At 35.2% G+C, this 20236-nt stretch overlaps 1 protein-coding gene across 2 annotated transcripts in view; it reads right to left on the reverse strand.

The window, feature by feature from the left end:
• The window catches only part of LOC131168108 (kinesin-like protein KIN-7O), a 113719-nt gene that overhangs the window by 59392 nt on the left and 34091 nt on the right, over positions 1 to 20236 (reverse strand). For both annotated transcript variants that reach the window (XM_058127316.1, XM_058127317.1), the window contains 10 exons: positions 13858 to 14097; positions 13710 to 13775; positions 13435 to 13620; positions 13192 to 13296; positions 2863 to 2949; positions 2521 to 2670; positions 2277 to 2390; positions 2095 to 2181; positions 1801 to 2004; positions 1533 to 1721 (listed from right to left, as the gene is read on the reverse strand). In XM_058127316.1, the coding sequence (XP_057983299.1) occupies positions 1533 to 1721; positions 1801 to 2004; positions 2095 to 2181; positions 2277 to 2390; positions 2521 to 2670; positions 2863 to 2949; positions 13192 to 13296; positions 13435 to 13620; positions 13710 to 13775; positions 13858 to 14097 (1428 nt within the window). The remainder of the gene's footprint in view (positions 1 to 1532; positions 1722 to 1800; positions 2005 to 2094; positions 2182 to 2276; positions 2391 to 2520; positions 2671 to 2862; positions 2950 to 13191; positions 13297 to 13434; positions 13621 to 13709; positions 13776 to 13857; positions 14098 to 20236) is intronic.

Genomic DNA, 20236 nt, shown 5'->3' on the forward strand with positions numbered 1-20236 from the left:
TACTACTAAGTAAAACACGTTAGCCATACAGTCCTCAACAGCTTCATTTGCAACCAAAATGGCATCCACAAATTGTCTTGTCAAGTACCCCACTCAACCTATTAACTAGTACTTTGGTGATAATTTTAAAAACACTGGATACTAAACTAATAAGACTATAATAAGTACCAAAAATGATGATTGGCTCATTTCTAAGCATGCTAAAAACATATAATATCAGAAAATTCCGAAAGTTATTTTCCTATTAATTTTTGTTTCACCAAGAATTAACCAAAGAATGACCAATGGTTCTAAAGTCAAGCAATACAACTTCGATGCAAATACTAGAATTGGAAAATCAAGTACATTTGGAGTTTACACATAAGAAATTAAAATTTGAATTCAACATGCAAACATAGAATTGATGCAAACACACCAAGAGTGCTTTTTCGTGATTACTGAGATCTGTGGATATAGTGGCTAGCGACAATAAGATTTTCCTAATAAATTTCTCTAATTCCTTTGTCATCCTTATTCTCTGCCTCTTTTCATTTTATCCATTTCTCAAAATTCATAGGATCAACAATGATTATGCATACTCTACTACCAAATGGGCAATCGCTCGTATGGGGGGGCTGTTGGAAGATTACAGGCAAGCTAGACTCCCTCCATAATGCATTGTTGGTTTGATTTTGCTATCAAAGACGCCATAACCCAAAAATGAAAAGAGGAAAGCATTTAAGCACCTATTCACATCCTAAAGAATACCCCATTTTAGGGTAACAAAAAGGATAAAAATACCCATTATGAATGCAACAGTCAAGGAAAGCATGTCGTCAAAAGCAGAAAGCATAAAAAAAGCGAAAGGCCATAATGTAAAAATTCAGACCATAGAGTTTCAGCCTATCATTGTGGACTTCATATTTTAATAACATTTCATTATACAATTCGTGCTATCTAACAAGTTGTATAAATAATTACTAGTTACTAAAGTAATGAAAAAAGAAAACAACTGCCACACTACTACTGTACTAGCAACTTTTATTTGGATTCTTAAGGCTTGAGATATATATTGTTGTCCCACAACCTCATACCTTAAGCTCTTAGGAAAATTTGTACTCTAACATAGTATCAAAGTCACGGTTGCCAGGAGGTACTGGGTTCTAGTCTCATTGCCCACATTTACTGTTTGGTTGTTAAAAAAGTTTCTTATTATCTGTAATGGGCCTTATTTATCATTTGTTTCTCTCCACATGCAATCAGGCCACACATGCAGGGGAATGTTAAGGCTTGATATACATTGCTAGCCTACAAATAGTTTAAGGTTTTAAAAGAAGTCGTAGTCTAATAATGATATCTTCAAGACTTTACACCAATATACATTAATTCAACAAAGGAACTAGCTCTTTCTTGCAAATGACTAAGAATTACAAAGAGTAAGTTTTACCTTCTCCAGCAATTATAAAGTTAACTAGAAACTTGCACTAAAAATATTCAACACTGGAGCACGCAACAAAAATTTTAAAATCAAACTCAAGCCCTCTTTTAATCACCTGAACTGTCTGTTCAAAGGGAATGCTCTGACCCTTTGCCCTTTTTGGCTCAAAACCTCTTGAGCTCCTATCAATGAATGAATCCCGCCTTCTACCAGCAAGTGAATCACGTTTGCTGATATCACGTTCAAGAAGAGTCTTCTGACTTTGCAATTGTTTTACCTCTCGTTCAGCATATGCTTTCTCACCCTACCATTGTGCGAATATGTTAGTGATGTATGATATATTAACTTAATTGCCAAGCAAAAAAATCTAGCACATGGTAAACCTCAAGTTTGGTTTTCTCCTGAATAGCATTCTTGAGCTTAGATTCAGTCTCTTTCAACTTCACTTTTGTCTTCTCAAGATCTTTTCTTAAATTTTCCTTCTCTTTAGCTAGGGAAGAAGATGATAGGCATGATATTTCCTTTTCAAGCATTTGAATATGAGAAAAGAGTTCAGATTTTTCCAGATCATGCTGTTGAGAAAGTTCCTGCAACAAGACTGCAGGCATTAAAAGCATGCACCAAGAAATACAACATGGGTGTGGAGGAAAAAAAAAAAAAGGTAGGTTGAAACTTACTGCCATAGCCTGTTCAAAATTTTGGGCATCCACTCTTAGCTCTTCTATTTGCTTAGAGAGATCAACAGATTGAATGTGCAAAAGAAGCTGCATCCAGCAATTAGGCAAAGAAAAGTTTATCATAAATAGTTGGAAAATGAAATTTAATGCATTCAAAGATTGAAAGACAAAAATGACTGCACCTTTTCATTCTCAAGTTGAGCAACTTTGTCTTGCATGCACAAGTGTAACTTATCATGGTCACTAAAAATAGATTTTAATTGCAGAGAATTCTGAGACATCAAAGACTTAAGGTCCTGCATCATGATGCATACATGTAAATTAAGAATATCCACAAAAGGATAAATTATCATAAAGTCTTCAACTGTGATAAAAAGATACAGAAGAAAACAACTTAAAAAACCAATTATCATCCAGAATACTCACCAGAAACAAGCTCAACGTAGCAGAAAAACTCTCAAAAATCTCATCTACAACTGAAGAGAGGCTGTCAACAAAATTTCTGGAGTTTTGAACTTCCAACATTATTTCCTCAACTTCCATTAACAGCTTGATTACAGAGTCAAAATTCGCCTCCTGAATGAAGCTAGTAAAACATGAGTTTTATAGGTTGGACAGTTGTACATTTTACATATTGGATTCAACTTACTATATTGCAAGCAGAATTTACAAAATGCCTAGCTTCAAAGAAGAGACTAAAGCGCGAAACAAATAGAGTCACAAAAATTGACACATACAACCAAAAAAAAAATACCCTTGTACACATACATCAATTGCCCCAACAGATTCTCTGGCATGAAGATGTTCATGAGCCACCCTAGCTTCCTCCTTTGCTTTTAGAAAATCTTCATAAAGCTAAAAGAATATGCTGAATCAGAACCCATATATTAAAAGAAGAGAACAAAATTTATAAAGGCAACTTAAACAAGAAAGTGAAATGCCTGAGTTTTTTGGATTTGATTTAGGACTGGGACAGGATTGTCTGCCTTGTCTCTGTGGGCATTTTTCTACATGTCTAGCGGTTTTTTGCTTCTCTGATATTCATTGTGACTGGATGACTTCATTAGCTTGACTATTTTGCTCTATGTAGTTTTAATTTTTTTCTCCATCTTTTTATATTTTTTGTTTCATCTTAGGAGATGCATTCTTCTCTCTCCCAGTAAAATTTTTCCCCAATTATACATATGCACACATATATGTAAAAATGTATAGATATTGAAAATTATTTTCTAGACAAAAAATATTCTCCTCTTTCGAAAGTATGAGGAAACAACCTAAAAATAATGAAATTCAATCAAACCTATATTATATCCAAAAGAGTGAATAGTGTAAATAATTCTGTGATAAAAATATCTTTATCATTTAAAAGTAGGACAAAACATTCCTGAAAGTAATTAAATTCAATCAAATCTACAGTATATATGTATGTATATATAATATTATAGACACCATACATCATATTGTGCACCAAAATATCTTATCTTGTGAAAGTATAACAAAACATTCCTAAAAATAATGAAGTTCAACCAAACTTAAATAAAATTAGAATATCATTCACATAAACAATAAATTTAAACTTTAAAAAATTAATATTATTAATAATAATAAAAATCTCTACAGTTACCATTAGATGACGAAAGTCAAATTTAATTTCAAAAAGAAATAACTCAGCAATTACCATTAACTAAACAAAAAATAGAAGTTAAAAATATGTTAATTAATGGATCATAGTTTTTCAAAAATTAACTAAAATTTGATAAATAAAAAATTTATGGATAAAAAATACTCAGCGGTCCCTTTATACAGTGTTCGTAGATAAACAAGTTAAAAAATGACTTATGCAAAAATATATTAAAAAAAACTTTAGAAAATAATAATTATGATATTTTCAAATTATCTTATATGCATTTATCACATAACGACTTATTATTTTTACATATATTTCAAAACATTGTATCTATGCATCCCTATTCTAATAGGCTAATATATTCATACATTTTGTCACATAATAACTTAATATTAAATTTATTTTAACTTGTTATATTATATCTCAATAAGAATTGTCTCATGATATTTTCACGTACATTATAAAACTTTTCCCTTTGAATCTTTAACTTTGAGAACAATATGCATGATATATTCATATCATATATTAATATACCAATTCAAAAATAAATAAATTTAAGACTGGGTATTATCAATTTGCTTAAAGTGTATAACAGTATATAACTATATTGTACATATATAAAAAAAATTAAAAACTAAAAATTTTCTACAAGAGAGTACCATGCCTATACCCTTATCATATCCTCACACTCTTGGATGCTTCTCTGACATGCATATGACACTTTATTGACATGTCCACAATTTTGAAATAATATTTTTCATGCTGAATACTTTTTTCAACACTTCTTGAGGCACCCCTTAGACATTCCTCCAACATTTTTTTAAAAGAAAGTATAACACACAATAAAACATTATATTTTGCCTTTATTTTATTTCATTTATAAAACAATATAATTACAAGAGAAAAACAGTACAGCTTCAAGTTAATGAAAAAAAAAACTATAAATCATTGACGTGAATGAAAAAATGCACTTTATTTATTAGATTTTTTAAGTGGTGTCATGTAATATTAGAATTTAATATTTATTGCTAAGCAACCATTGTACCTAAAAGCTTAAGTCGTTCAGTTGTGGAAAAACTACTATAATCAAGCCTTTACACTCCCCCTCACATGCATCTTGAAATAGAGAGATAAACAAACAACAAATACAATAGGGAATAATACTATAATTAAGAACCATAAAACACAAGCAACAAGACTAGAACCTAGGACCTCGTGCTAACCACGACTCTCATACCATGTTAAGTAAACCAATATAAACTGCTAGGTTATAGGCCAATCAGGTGTATCAAGCACAAACATTTATCATATGCAGTAGATTGGAACATTGTACTATATAAATTTTATTTAGCATGTGTTTGTCATGTCATTTACTATATATTAAGATTTATAATATTCTTGTATTCAAATTGTGCGTCGTAGCAATATGTCGTGTCTACATCCATTCCCATATGAAAACAAAATGGAATTTCTGTATTTCTTGAATAATTCTTTGTACAAGACTGATATAAAATATTTATAATACAATCAGAAAGTCTAAGTATGGAAACAATATCCTAACAGAATCACTCTCAATAATATAGAATCTTCTTTATTTATATGCTTTCCTAATTTACTCAAGATACAAATATACTCGGGATTTCTACACTACCCCTCAAGTTGGATCATAGATATTGATCATGTCCAACTTGCAAATGAAATCATCAAAGCTCTGTCGGGCTAACCCTTTAGTAAAGAGGTCGGCAGTTTGATTCGTGGTAGGTACATAAGTCATACACATGGTTCCTTCTTCAACCTTCTCCTTGATAAAATGTTAGTCCACTTCCACATGCTTAGTCCTGTCATGTTGAACTGGATTGAGAGAGACACTGATTGCTGTTTTGTTGTCACAATAGAGTTTGATATGGAATTTCACTGGGATTTGTAACTCTTCCATGAGTTTTCGTAACCACAGTCCTTCACATTCCCTTGTGCAACTACCCTGAATTCAGCTTCAGCACTACTTCGAGCCATTACATTCTGTTTTTTGCTCCTCCAAGTTATCAAATTTCCTCAAACGAAAGTACAATAGCCGGTGGTAGACCTTCTATCTTCCGCTTATCCTGCCCACTCTGCATCCATGAAGAATTCTTGAAGAAGAGTCTTTTTCCTAGAGAGCCCTTGAGGTACCTAAGGATCTTGTACACAGCATCTAGGTGAGTCTTTTTCGGTGAATGCATGTGTTGGCTTGCCATACTTACCGCAAATGCAATATCAGGTCTGGTATGTGATAGGTAGATTAGCTTACCAACCACTCTCTGATACCTCTCCTTTTCCAATGGTATTTCACATTCTTCGACCCTTTTTACCGTTTCAATCGGGGTTTCACTAGGTTTGCATCCAAGCATGCCAGTTTCAGTTAGGAGATCAATGATATACTTTCGCTGAGAGACACTGATACCCCTTTTTGATCTAGCAACTTCCATTCCCAACGAAATACCGCATTTGTCCTAGGTCTTTAACTTCAAATTCAGTAGCTAGGACTTTCTTTAATCTTTCCATCTCCACTGTATCATCTCCAATTAGGATTATATCATCAACATACACTATCAAAATTGTTCTTTTACCACTTTCAGACTATTGGAAGAACATAGTGTAATCTGATTTCCCTTGCCGATATCCTTGGTTCTTTATTACTTTTGCAAATCTATCGAATCATGCTTGGGTTCTCAGGTTGAATAATCAAAGTTGGAGAAGGATCATTTTGTGAGTCGTCAATTTGGAAAAAATCATGAAACACAGCCGAATCTTTGTTTTGATTCCCCCCTGAAGATGAGGCGTAAAATAGGGATGTAATTCAAAGAATGTAAAATTCATGATAACAAACATTTTTTTAAAAATGCGATCAAAACATTTATACCCCTTTTGAGTGGGAGCATAACTAACAAACACACATTTTGTGGCTCGGGGTTCAAGTTTTCCTCGATCATGACCATGAATATGAACAAAAGTAGTACAACTAAATATCATTACTGCTAAAGAAGAAGAAAGCCGATTTGTTGGATAAAACTTATGAAAAACATCAAAAGGTGTTTCATAAAACCTTATTAGGCGTTCTATTTATGAGATATGTAGCAGTAAGAATGGCTTCGCCCCAAAGATATTTAGGTACTTGTTTGGTAAAAAGCAATGCCCGAGCTACTTCCAATAAGTGTTTGTTTTTTCTTTCAGCCAAACCAATTTGTTGCGGAGTGTCGACACAAGAACTTTGATGAACAATTCATTTTTCAAGAAAAAATTGGCCCAAAATGTTTTTGAAATATTCTCAACTATTATCACTCCGCAATATTTGAATATTTTTTTGAAATTGTGTTTGCACCATGATGTAAAAATTTTTGAAAATTGTTTACACTTTAGATTTTTCCTTTATCAAATAAACCCAACTTAATCTCGTGCAATCATCAATAAAGGTCACAAACCATCTTTTTCCAGAAAACGTAGATGTTCTATATGGGCCCCAGATATCACTGTGAATCATAGTAAATGGTATAGTTGGTTTGTAGGGTTGGGTGGAAAAGGATGCACGATGATGTTTAGGAAACTAACAAACATCAAATTGAAAAGAAGATGGACTTTTATTCCTAAATAAATTGGGGAACAAGTATTTTAAATATTGAAATTTAGGATGGCCTAACCTATAATGCAATAACATGATATCATTATCTTTGAAAACAGAAATAGAATTTAAGCAAGTAATTTGACATTGTCTACTCGAGTTAGGTCCATCATCAAAATAATAGAGTCTATCTTTTTCCTTAGCACTGCCAATCATCTTCCCCGTGGTCAATTCCTAAAACTCACAATAAGAAGAGTAGAAATAAGCTTCACATTGATGATCAGAGGTAATTTTACTTATGGACAACAAATTGCAAGACAAATTTGGAACGTGGGGCACATCATGGAGAGTTAACAATGAAGTGAGTTTGATAGTTCCTATCCCGGCAATTACCAAGAGTGAACCATCTGCAATTTTGACCTTTTTATTGCCTGCACACGGACAATAGGATGAAAACAATTTGGAGCAACCAGTCATATGATCAGTTACGCTAGAATCAATTATCCAAGAATGAAAAAAATTAGGAATAACACCTAAAAACGCAGTAGCAAGAGAGTTACCCTTCTGTACCAAAGAACAAGACGGAGTTAAGGACAGTTTTGAAGATTGAAACAATTTGTACTGGTGCTCTAATTGCTCCTTGGTAAAAGGGACTGCATCTGAGTTGGTAGAAGGCTCCTGAGTCTCTTCAGCAGTGGCTTGGTTGGCGTGACTGTTTTGTTTGGATTTTGGCTTCCAATTTGCTGGTTTACCATGAAGCTTCCAAAACGTCTCCTTCGTATGCCATGGTTTTTTGCAATGCTCGCACCACGGTTTCTTATGCCCATCGTTGTCAGAATTAACACCTCTTGACACAAGGGCAGAGCTCTCAGGTTCCAGGTTAAAACCAGGTTCGGTGTTGCGCAACATGATCTTTCTCCTTGACTCCTCACGTCTAACTTCAGAAAAAACTTCCCGAATAGAGGGCAATGGCTTCCTGCCAAGAATGCGGCCTTGGACCTCGTCCAAACTCCGATTAAGGCCTGCTTAAAACATGTAAATTTTGTCAATTTACTCTCTCTTCTTGTGGCGAGCTTGGTCATTCGAATTCTCCAAACATCATCATTACACTGATCAAGTTCGTGCCATAACGTTACCAATTCGTTGTAATAAGTAGTAACATCACGATCATTCTGCTTGGATCTCCAGAGTCGAGTTTTCAACTCAAATATTTGAGAAGAATTTTCCAGGTCTGTATAAAATCTCGAATGGCCTCCCAGATGTCTTTAGCAGGGTGAAGAAATAGGTGAGGTTTTCCAATGGCAGGTTCCATGGAATTAATAAGCCAAGCAATAATAAGAGAATTTTCGGACTGCCATTTTTTCAGATCAGGGTCACCAGCAGCAGGTTCCGATATTTCGCCAGTCAAATACCCTATTTTGCCTCTGCCATCGATCGCCAATTTTACGGACTGAGCCCACTCAAGATAGTTGTGTCCATTGAGTTTTGTAACCATGAGATAAAGGGCTGAATTCTGGGAATAGTAATCAGCAGATACAGACCTGGAAGAACAGTGGGATTGGGCGGAATGGTTTCAGAAGTACCAGAAGATCCGGTAGGATTTCTTCAGGCCCCGGTCATCACCGACTTATACGACATCATCAAAAGAAAGAACAAAACAGAAAAAAGCACGAGGCTCTGATACCATGAAGGATTTTTTAGAAGAAGAATAACCATTCTTATTATTTTAAGAGACACGATTACAAGTTAAATAGTAGAGGAAGGCCACCAAATTAGGAAGGCCACAAAATCAGAAAATCAAATCACCACAAAATCAGCAAATTAAATCACGACAAAATCAGAAAATAAAATCAGCAGATCTCTAGGCTAGAAAACAGGAAATTGAAACTACTAGAAACTGAAATAGTAATTTCATATTTTAAAAAATAGAATTTCCTAATTTATTCCCTAGAAATCTGACATAAAACATATATCAAGAAAAAGTGCCTTTGAAGGTCTCCTACTCTGCAATAGATTGTTGGTGTTAACTCAATTAAGAACAGCCAACCAAATAAAAGCCTTGATCCTTGAGGGAACTTTGGCCTTCCAAATAATTCTACATAGTGGAAATGAAATACTAGCATTTATCAAGTAGTCACAAAAAGATTTGCAAGAAAAAGCCCCAAAAAAACTCTAAAGACCAAGAACATCTATCCACCCCAAAGGACGGACAGCAAGTCCCCAATAAAATCAACAAGGAAGACGACTCCACCCCTATATCATTAAGAGTCAATAGAAATGGGAGTCCCAAAAAAACGAATGACCTTCAGAAATCAAAACAAAGGAAATAACCTCATTATGAACTGAACACAAACGATAAAGACTAGGAAGAGAATACAATAAAGCAGCATTATCCACCCAAAAATCTTCCCAAAAACAAACATGAGAACCATGACCCAAGACAAACTTAGTGTGAGCAACAAAGAGGTGATAGACCTAAGAAATACACCTCCACAGGCTTTCCAAAGAACATCTAATTCCTAAATTAACATCCTAATCATTCACATGCATACCAAATTTACTTTTAACGACTCTAGGCCAAAGAGGGGACTCCTCAACGGGAAACCGCCATAACCATTTAGCCAAAAAGCAGTGTTTTTAGACGCCAACTTACCAAGACCCAAACCCCCCCACCAACCTAGACCTACAAACAGTCTCCCAATTAACAAGATGATCTCTCGTATCCCCAACCCCTGACCAAACGAAATCTAGCATGACCTTCTCAATTTTGTAAGCTATCCCCAATGGAATCCTAAAAGAAGACAAATAATAAAGACGGATACTAGCAAGACAAGCCTAGATAAGATCATAATATTAATGCAACCCCCTAAAGAAAATAAAGTACCTCCCCATCCATCCAAATTCTTAGAGACTCTCTCTCCACCATTGTATCCCAAAAAACAACAGACCTAGGATTACCTGCCAATGGGATACCTAGATAACACACCGGCCAATCCAAAAGACCACAAACCGCTAAAGAAGCCAATTCCCAAGACCTAATAGATGTCAAACTGGTGGCGGAAATACCACCTTCCTTAAATTAGTTTTAAGCCCAAAAAGCCAAGCAATTATTTGAAGAGTCAAAATGTACAAAAGAGAATCTCTATGTCCGCAAATGAAGAACATAGTATCATTCAAAAACTAAAGATAGGACATGCAAACCCCTTTCCTGCCCACTTCCAACCCTTAAACTAAAGCCCTATCGACCACCCTCTCCACCATTTAGTTCAAAAACACCAATAACCAAAACAAACAAAAAAGGAGATAATTGATCCCCTTGTCTAACACCTCTCAATGCTCTGAAGCATGTTTTAGGCTCTCCATTGACAATAACTAAGAAAAAAGCATTGGACAACCAATTAGTACTTCATACTTCATGGCACAATAACATAAACACAAATTTTGCACTAAACACATCAAATTAAAATCATAGATTCTGAGGTGCAAGATCAGTACATCTAGCCTAGAAAGAAAGTTCACAAGCCCTAGCGAGCAAACCCATATTAGCAAAACAAGGCAAGAGGTGGCCCAAAATTGATGTAATGATGTTATCAGGTACCATAGCAATTAGTGGTCGATATGGAACCATAGTGTCTCATAGCAACCAATACAACATCCTAGAGTCCCTTGGTGACTAATGCAATGTGAATTTTCTTTCGAAGAAATATCGTTGAATGAATGGTGTCGTTCTTTGCTATTACGTAATGGCTGTCATGTTCCTATCTTTGACACATGACTGGCCATGACTCCACTTAAAATTCAATGGAGGCAATAGGCCTAGGCACGAATTTGTTTTACAAAACCATCATTTGGAAACAAGTTAGAGACCCATTAAGAGTGAATATTTGTAGAAAAGACAAGATGCATATATGTATTTTATGAAGACACTAAAAATGTTTCACTTTTAGTGATAAGATCTTTACATTGGGTTGTACTTTACACACAACATCTTTCACACTTCCTAGTCTACATACACAACCGCCAACCAAATACATGCTTAGCCAACCTGTAATACATATAAAAAATGGCGGTCTCTTGGAGAACATAACAAGTGGGACTCTCCTTCAATTCAAACCTGAAATTGTTAAGTAATAGGGTGAGCAACCATGAGCTTAGTAGACATTCTTAATTCTCCCTTATTCAAATAAGGATTTCAATACTAACATATGATCTCTTATATGCATGCATGATCATAAGGTACATGAACACACTATTTTATTCTAAGCAATATGCATGAACACACTCCTTATTCTAAGCAATCTCATACTTTAACATATGATTTCTTAGATGCATGCATGATCATAGAGTGCATGAACACACTCTTTTTTATTCTAAGCAATATGCATGAACTCACTCCTTATTCTAAGAAATCTCTTCATCTAAAATTGCCATCACAAAACATCCAAATAGCATGCATTATGCATTTACACTTTGTTTTTAAACATAGCAGCATTGTCCCAACTAAGTGCACATTTTATCTCAAACAAATGCCAAATTCCAGCTTGGCCAACCACCACTTAATGTGGAAATACCCATCGTAGGTTTAGGGCCTTTCGCCCAAGGGAGACACAATCCCTACTTGCTCAAATTCCACAATATCACAGACGCAAACAACACATAGTTCCAGCTATTTCACAAAATAGCAATTCAACATATGCATACACAAGTTATGTCATAGCAAGTAAAACCACCATAGTCACGAGATGAATACCAATCATATGAGAATTTTCCAACTAAAATAAATATGCACCTATGATAAACCATAGAGAACATAGATGCAGCCATGTCAAGTAATCAGAAAAAACAAGCTTGAAACTGCCTCATTAGGATTCAATTCCATGCAAATTTCTACCCCTAGTTCCTTTGAATTCTCAAAATCCCTAAGTCAATAAATGGAAATTAAGAGCACTTACCTAGATTTTCAGCTTCTTTAAACTTAGCTTAAGTTTCCTCCGGATATCCTATATTTTCCCTTGATTTTCTCTGAATTTCCCTGAATTTGCAGTCCTCTCTCTCTAGAACTAGGGTTTTCAGCCAGAGTTTGTGATATTTTGTGTGCTGTGGCTGCTCTGCAGCGATGGAATAGTCAATACAACAGCTACTTGTTGCCAACTGCCTTCAAAGTTTCCCCTTCTAGGCTGGAAACATGGCAGTACTGCAGCAGCTGGTGGCAACAAGGGTCCTGCAGTGCTTCCATGTGTGCGTCAGGTGTCGGCTGCTGATATGCAAAGCTGCCAGGCAGCTGCTACTGGTTTGTAGTGCTGCCAGGTGTCACACCTGGTTTCAGCATGCTCCATCTTGTTTTTTCCTCTCTCTCTCTTTGCCCCGACTCCCCCCCTAGTGGGACTTAAGGCTTGGTTTTGTTGTTGTTGTTGTCTCTTTGCCCCAACTCTTATGTTGTTTATGTGTTAACATGTCCCTCATAATTTCCTTTCATCTGAGCCCCTCCAACCACTAATAAATCAAATGGAATTTCCAATACCAGTTAACACAAATTAATTAATGAATAACATGGTTAGTCAGAACTTGTTTAATGCAAAACAAAGCGAAAAAAACCCACGCAAATTTATCAAAATAATTTAAATTTACCGAGGCCTAAAGGGTATGGGTACCATGGTCGCTGATGCTACCAATGTGGAATGGTTTTTAAAACCATAACATAAAACTATCCACATATTAGTTTCGACAGTTTCAATTTAAAAAAAAAAAAAACTCCAAATAGTAACTCACTTTGTCTCTTCTTGCAAGCACAGTTTTCCTCATAATTGGTCTCGTTAGCGTTCAAAGGTAATAAATTAAGTGTCAAGGTCAAAATATAGATGACCTAAATGATTACCTCTTCATATTTGTCCCTGGCACATATATTCTGCTGTTGTGCTAAGTCAACAATATCATCACGATTTGTCTCGCTTGAAACTTTCTCCATTTCTAACATCTTGATCTGTCAAAAATATAACAAACTCAGCGGACTTCCCACCAAAATAACACATTATAAAGCAGCACTAACCAGATGAAGATTACAAAAATAAAAAACAAAAAAGTTAACACTTATATGTATATGGAAAAATGAAAAGGAAACCTGTTCTTGAAGTTGCTTGATTATGAAGATAGCTTCAGGGTCCCTTGAACTTGTACTTTTGTCTCCATGAATTGTGAGCTTATCAAGTTGATGTGTGGCACAGTCATTATTTTTTTCTTCAAAAAATAAATTAACCTGTGCCAATTTTCTTGATAAACAATCAATTTGTATCTCACTGATAATTCTCTGCAAAAAACATAAAAAGACATAAAGAGAGACTACAAGGTATTAATGTCTCAGACAAACAGAAATAATTCAGTAGTTGCAACAATAACCTGATTTTCAAATGTTAAAAGCAAATCCTCATATTCCTCTTGCATCTTGACTAATTCATCATTCTCCTGTAAGACTGTAATATTAACAAATATTACAGCAAAAAAGCTCAAAACAAAAAAATGAAAAAGGAAATGGATCACAACAAACCACAAGGCTCTTCTTCCTTATTGGAACCTTTCTCCTGCTAGTTACATGCAATAAAGCACGTGGATCAGGAAGATTACAGATGTCCACTGTAGTGTTACTGCTACATTCTTGCTCTTGCTTGAATGAGTTATCCACATCAACCTCCTTTTCATTCAATAGCTCATCAAAATTAAGAAGTGGCCCCATATCACGCTTATGTTTCACTTGAACAGAAGCTTTTGGAAGTGCTGTATGATCTTCCTGTAATGGCAAGAGAGAATTCTCACTTAAATGAGATATGTTCTAAATTCTCATGTATTCTAAGAAAGTCAGTGTTCTGGTGAACTGCATGTAGCAAGGACAGTATTGTTATTGTAACATTATAAATTTTTCATAACTATTTATTTCTTATTTCATAAGTAGACATAAGTAGACTAAATAACAAACATAAGCAAGACTTTTCACCAATGCCTTGAAAGGTGAAGGCATTTTAACCCTTATGACATGAGGCATAAGCCTCCAGGTGTTGAAGAGCAAGCTGTTTTACAGTTTTAGTTTTAGCTAAGAATAAGTAAATAAATTACATATATTTTTAAAAATTAAAAATTAGGAAAATGACGAATCAATTTTAAAAATCACATATAATTTTAAACTATCATTGGCTATTCAAAAAAATTAACTTGAATTCATTAAGTAAATCATGCCAAGAGATAGTTATAAAATTACAAAGTTCAAATAAATTTCAAGATCTGAGATGCAATTATCAATTACTTTGGAAAGGTTGATGCTCAAGAGCTTTTAGAGATCAACCCATATCAAGACATTCCATATAAACAAGTGTTTAAAATTTACTAACAAAATCTAACTCCAGATTCACACATCCAAAATGTGTTTGCATCAACAAAATGGGAACAGAAGTAGTGCTCCGTGCACAAATGTGTTGCCCCTTTTGAAATTCGGCAATTGGATTGGTCCTCAAGGCGTTTTCACATGCCTCATCTAAAGACAAGCCTCAAGGAAAGACTTGATTGGGCCTTATATAAAACACTTATTTTACAATTTGTTAAATCAAGGTTTTGAATTAAGTAGACCTTGTTTAAGTAAAACTGCACCTCACTTTACTATGGAAACGTTTCAAAGTACTCCATTTCCATTCAAATGATGATCGACTTTCACACACTGCCAAACAAAACACCCTATCTATACAAGGTTGACACAAAAATTAACACAAATAGAGGTAGAAATAGAACAAGAAATTCAGAAATAGAGACCGAGGTTTCAGGATATTGTTTTAGCAACCTTTCTTGATTCAAACAACTACTAATTCCCTTAAGTAATAAAGAGATGACTGCTGTGAATTTCAATTCAGCAATAGGACAATTTCTAGTCACAACAACAACTTAATCCTTCCTGTTTTGGCACTGTTTCAAAATGGTAACAGTGGCTCTGAGCTAGCCTCTCGCACCTTTAGCTGCGATGGAGGGATTGATAGGCACCGTGGGGTCAAATCCTCAAAACTCTAGCCTCCAAATCTTCACAATCCAAGCAGGTTTGGAGCTGAGCTCTGGGGAGAGATCTTCTCAAAGAAAAAAAAAATGCCATAAATCCTCCTGGAAAAGTGGTTGAAGACTCCTAAATATACTAGGCCTGAAGCTTCCAAGAGAAGCCAACTTTTATTTTGCACATAACCCTAATAGTCACTTATCTTCTAAAGCCCCACCAAAAATAACTACAATCACAAAAATACCCTTGAATATTACAAAATGATCCCCCAAAACTAATTTGACCAAAATGAACCCCTAAGTCCAGAAAAAAATACAAAAAATCCCTAGCAACCAAAAACGGCAACACTTGATTTAAGCAGAAAATTAAACAAAGACTACTGATTGCATCATTCCCCCCTTCTTAGAAAGGACTCACCTCCGTGCGAGTGGTCATCTTGGCTGCCAGCACATCTTCACGAATTCTTCCTTGCTAATCCATGAATTCTCATAATCAGACCTACCAGCCCATTTTACCAAGAATCTGAAATAAATTCCAGCCCTAGTCTTGAGTCTCTTGATCTCTTGTACATGTATGACAGCCTCAATTTTTTTCTTTATTTGTCTTGCTAGACGTGACTTTGGCATAGTTCTTGCACTCAACACTTTGTATATCACCATGGAATGGGTACAAATCAGCCAAATTAAAGATTGGAGATATATCCAAGCCATGAGGGAGTTCAACTTCATAGGCATTTCCCCAAATTTGAAAGCAAATCACTCAACCTTTCAACTTGGGGTAAGCACTGAAATCTCTCTTTCTAACATAAAGCCATCAGCAAATCACCAACCTGATGCTCCTTGAATTGACTATATTAATTAGCAGCTTCCTTATAGAGTTTATTCACACATCTTGGAATCATTCAACATATTCTTCCACTTGCTTATCAAAGGCTTTTTGATGGTCAAGCTTTCCTTTGCACATAACTAAAAATATGAAATGATTATTATTTTTTCTCTTAATTTCCTGCAGCTCGATTGCCCTTTCCATCACATCTTCTCCATTGCAAGTAACCATTTTTTAAATTCATTCGTCTTATGAGTGAATAAAGTTGGTACTGTCGCAACGTCCCGAAGAAGGGTACAGAATGGCGAGGAATAATAATATTTAAAATTTGATGGAGTCGCCACTAACCTGTTATTTACCTAGTTGCGGTTAGATCACCTAATTACTACTCATTGATTGGTCTCTAGACTAACCCTAGTCCATGGAACTAGTAATCTCAATCTGCTTTTACCAGAGTTGGGATCAGGAGCTCAGTTATACGAGGGGAAGGTACTAACACCTCCTAGACACCCTTTCTACGAACGGTACCTAATTAATTATAAAGTATCCCTAAATTGAATCTAATGGTCTTTAATTAACTCCTTTAAAATAAACAAAATAAATAAATATATAAACAAACAAATAAACAAGGAAAATGAAAATCAAAGTGAGATTTAAGAATGTCTAATAAGACCCCAAACGAGGGGATCTTGTTAGATAAACCCCCCTTACAACTAATATAGGTGAGGTCATTGGGACGCACACACAAAAATCAAGTAAAATCATCAAATTTTAAGCAAAAGAACCTTTAAAAAACATTCCCAGATTTTTCAAAAATTTTGTAGAAATTTTCTAAAATTTTCTAGAATATTTCTAAAGTTTTTTGGGAATTTTAAAGACTTTTCCTCATTTTTTGTATTTTTTTTCCTTTTTTTTTAGATTTGAGCCAAAAGAACTCAAATTTTTTTCCTAATTGTTTCTGATTTTTCATTATTTTTTCCCAATTTTCAAAAATTAAAAATTAATTAAAAATAAAATAAATAAATATAAACCAACGGTTCGGGAAAAATAGATTTGTTCAACCGGTCTAAACCGGGTTCAACCGATTGGGTTTGGTGGGCTCTGGGTTGTGATTGATTTTGGGCTAAATCTATTGGGCTAACTAACATGGGTAAGTGGTCACTGGACCCAAGTCCAACTTAGACCTGGGTCTTGGGCTTTTCAATGGGTCATGGGTTATGGGTCAACGGGTTGGATCCATATATGGATCAAATCCGGGTTAACGGGTTGGATTCAAATCCTAACCTTAATACTACATCTAGATTACGAATTTTCAAATTTGTATACTTCAAAGCAGAATTAAACAAAAAAAAAATTGAAAAGAAAAACCAACCTTAATTTTTAACTCCTCCGGTCTTCAAATCCAATGTTAGTTCTTTAACTCTTCTTCGATCCTGGTCCTTTGCTTTGTTATTTATCGAGCTTTTGACTCCTGCTACTTCTCCGATCTGAATGAAAGTCTTTCAGGCCTTCCTGAATTCTTTCTGTAGATCTTCACTCCTTCAATTCTTTAGCAATTCAGACTCTTAGCACACTCTAAATTATCTCTCAATCAAAACTCTTGATTTTCCTCACAATTGCCTGTGCTTGATTGTGTGAATGTGTGCCTGTGTCTTCTCACACTTAGAAAGCCTCTATTTATAGGCTGAGGGAACCAATCAACTTAATATTGATTGGTCAATCAACACTAAATTTATCAATTAGTATTTAACTCAATTGCCCACATTTCTCACATGTTTATTGGCTTCCTTTTTTTTTCTTTCCAAGTTTGAAATTTGGAGTTTGAAGATGCCAACCCACCTTTTTAAATTTTTTTACTTTTCTGCTTTTTTTTTAAAAAAAATTCAACGTACAAATTCTTTTTTTTTCCCTTATTCATTTAATAAAATAAAATTTGTTAAATTTTGTTATATATGTCCCGGTCAATTTGGGGTGTCTATAGGTACAACACAAGGACTTAGGCTTTCTTGAATAAATCTGTTTCTAAGAAGCTCCCTAACCTGCTTTTGAAGCTCTTCATGCTCCTTTGGGCTAATTCAATAATGAGGCAAATTAGGTAATAGAGCACATAGAAAAAGATCAATTTGATGTTGTATATCTCTCATGGGAGGGAGTCCAACAGGTAACTCATCTGCCATCACATCTTTGAACTCCTTAAGAATCTCCTTGACATCATTTGGAAACTAGAACTGCAGCCTCCCTTCCTTTTGAAGTTGGACATAAATCAGCCCAGTTCCCTTACTTTCTTGAGCAAAATCCCTTTTATTTAAGAGAGCAAGTGAAAAACCATTTTCTTCCCTCTTAACATCATCATCCTTCATCGGTTTCAGACAAGCTTCTTCTTTCTCACCATTGTTCACAAAAAAGTTAATAAGTATTCTTGATACCATCATGGATTGTGCCCCTGCCATATTGCCAAGACCGCCTAAGAAGAATATGGCATCCATCCATGGGAGCCAAATCTTCACAAGAGGCTTTTGGCTAGCCTCTCACACCTTTAGCTGCAATGGAGTGATTGTAGGCACCACGGGGTCGAATCCTCATAACCCTATCCTCCAAATATTCACAACCCTGGCTGGTTTGGAGCTGAGCTCTGGAGAGATCTTTTCTCAAAGATAAATGCGAAAAGACCTCCTGGAAAAATGACTGAAGACTCCTATTTATACTAGGCCTAAAGTTCCAAGAGAAGTCAACTCCTATTTTGCATATAAACCCCTCTAAAAGTCATTTATCTACTAAAGCTCCACCAAAAATAACTACAATCACAAAAATACCCCTGAATATTACAAACTGGCCCCACAAAGTTAATTTGACCAAAATGAACCCCAAAGTTTGGAAATTACAAAAATATCCCTAGCACCCAAAAACAGCAATACTTGATATAAGCAGAAAGTTCAACAAAGACTGCTGATTGCATCAAAAGTCCAGTTACCAGATGGCCCACCTTAGGGTTGTATCCTCGGTTAGAGACTCAAACATGATGGATGGGCTAGGATGGCCCAGAACAATGTCCAGAACTAAACAACCTAACTACCCTAACAGGCCTACTTGTGGATTTTTTATGCCCGTGATGAGAAAGGACTCAGAGCAAGAAAAAAAAAGTCAGCAACCCAGGTATTCCATTTGTATGGTTAACCTGCTTTTTTTAGGTTTGACCAGTTCTTGACCACTTTGAAAATATAATCAGAATCATACCACACAAGCCGCTGCTTCCAAAGTTTAACTGGTCAAACCAGCTGGCCCAGTCCAATTTCTAAACCTGGTTGCCGCTGTATGAAGAGTGTTGCCTAGAAATCGCAGAACAGAAGCTGTCCCTCTATCTAAAATTTCAATTGTGTAAAGGAAGTTAAAGTTGAAAGAATCATTTTTGTTTCTAAAGAACAGTGGATCCACCAACAGGCAACAACCATGAATAAGGGAAGCCCCCCAATGATCCAGAAAATAAAATTTTAAACACATTGATATTAGTGTGAATTGTCTTGGACAAAACAGGGATGTAGGACATGATCAACCAGCAAATCAGGAAACAAACATGAGTGGATATGGTTATGTTTGAGGATGCAATTTTTGGATTTAATTAATGCTTAAATTTTGTATTAATAGTTAAATATTAGATAGTTAAGAACAAAACTTGTGTTCTGATGTAAAGTTAGAGATGGAGAAAAGAACAAGAGAAGAAGAGAAAAGAAGAAAAGAAGAAAAGAAGCGAACAAGAGAAATAAAGAGGCATCAGTTTCCTGTGAGACTTACACACAACTCTAGGTCTGCCATCTTACATATTAATAAAATTTAAAAAAAAAAAAACTCAAGGGGAAAAATACCCCACTTCACACAACCTAATTACTAAAATAACATATTATCTTCTAACACTCCCCCTCAAACTAGAGGTGTATAAATATCACCTAACCCCAGCTTGTTACAACCATTAGACAGGATGGGCTTAAATAAATGCTTTGTGAAAACATCACTTAACTGATCCACAAATTTGCGAAATGGAGTCCTCATGTCTTGTGACCTTCTTCAACATAGCATC

Source organism: Malania oleifera, chromosome 11 (assembly GCF_029873635.1).
Source record: "Malania oleifera isolate guangnan ecotype guangnan chromosome 11, ASM2987363v1, whole genome shotgun sequence".
NCBI classification, from domain to species: Eukaryota; Viridiplantae; Streptophyta; class Magnoliopsida; order Santalales; family Ximeniaceae; genus Malania; species Malania oleifera.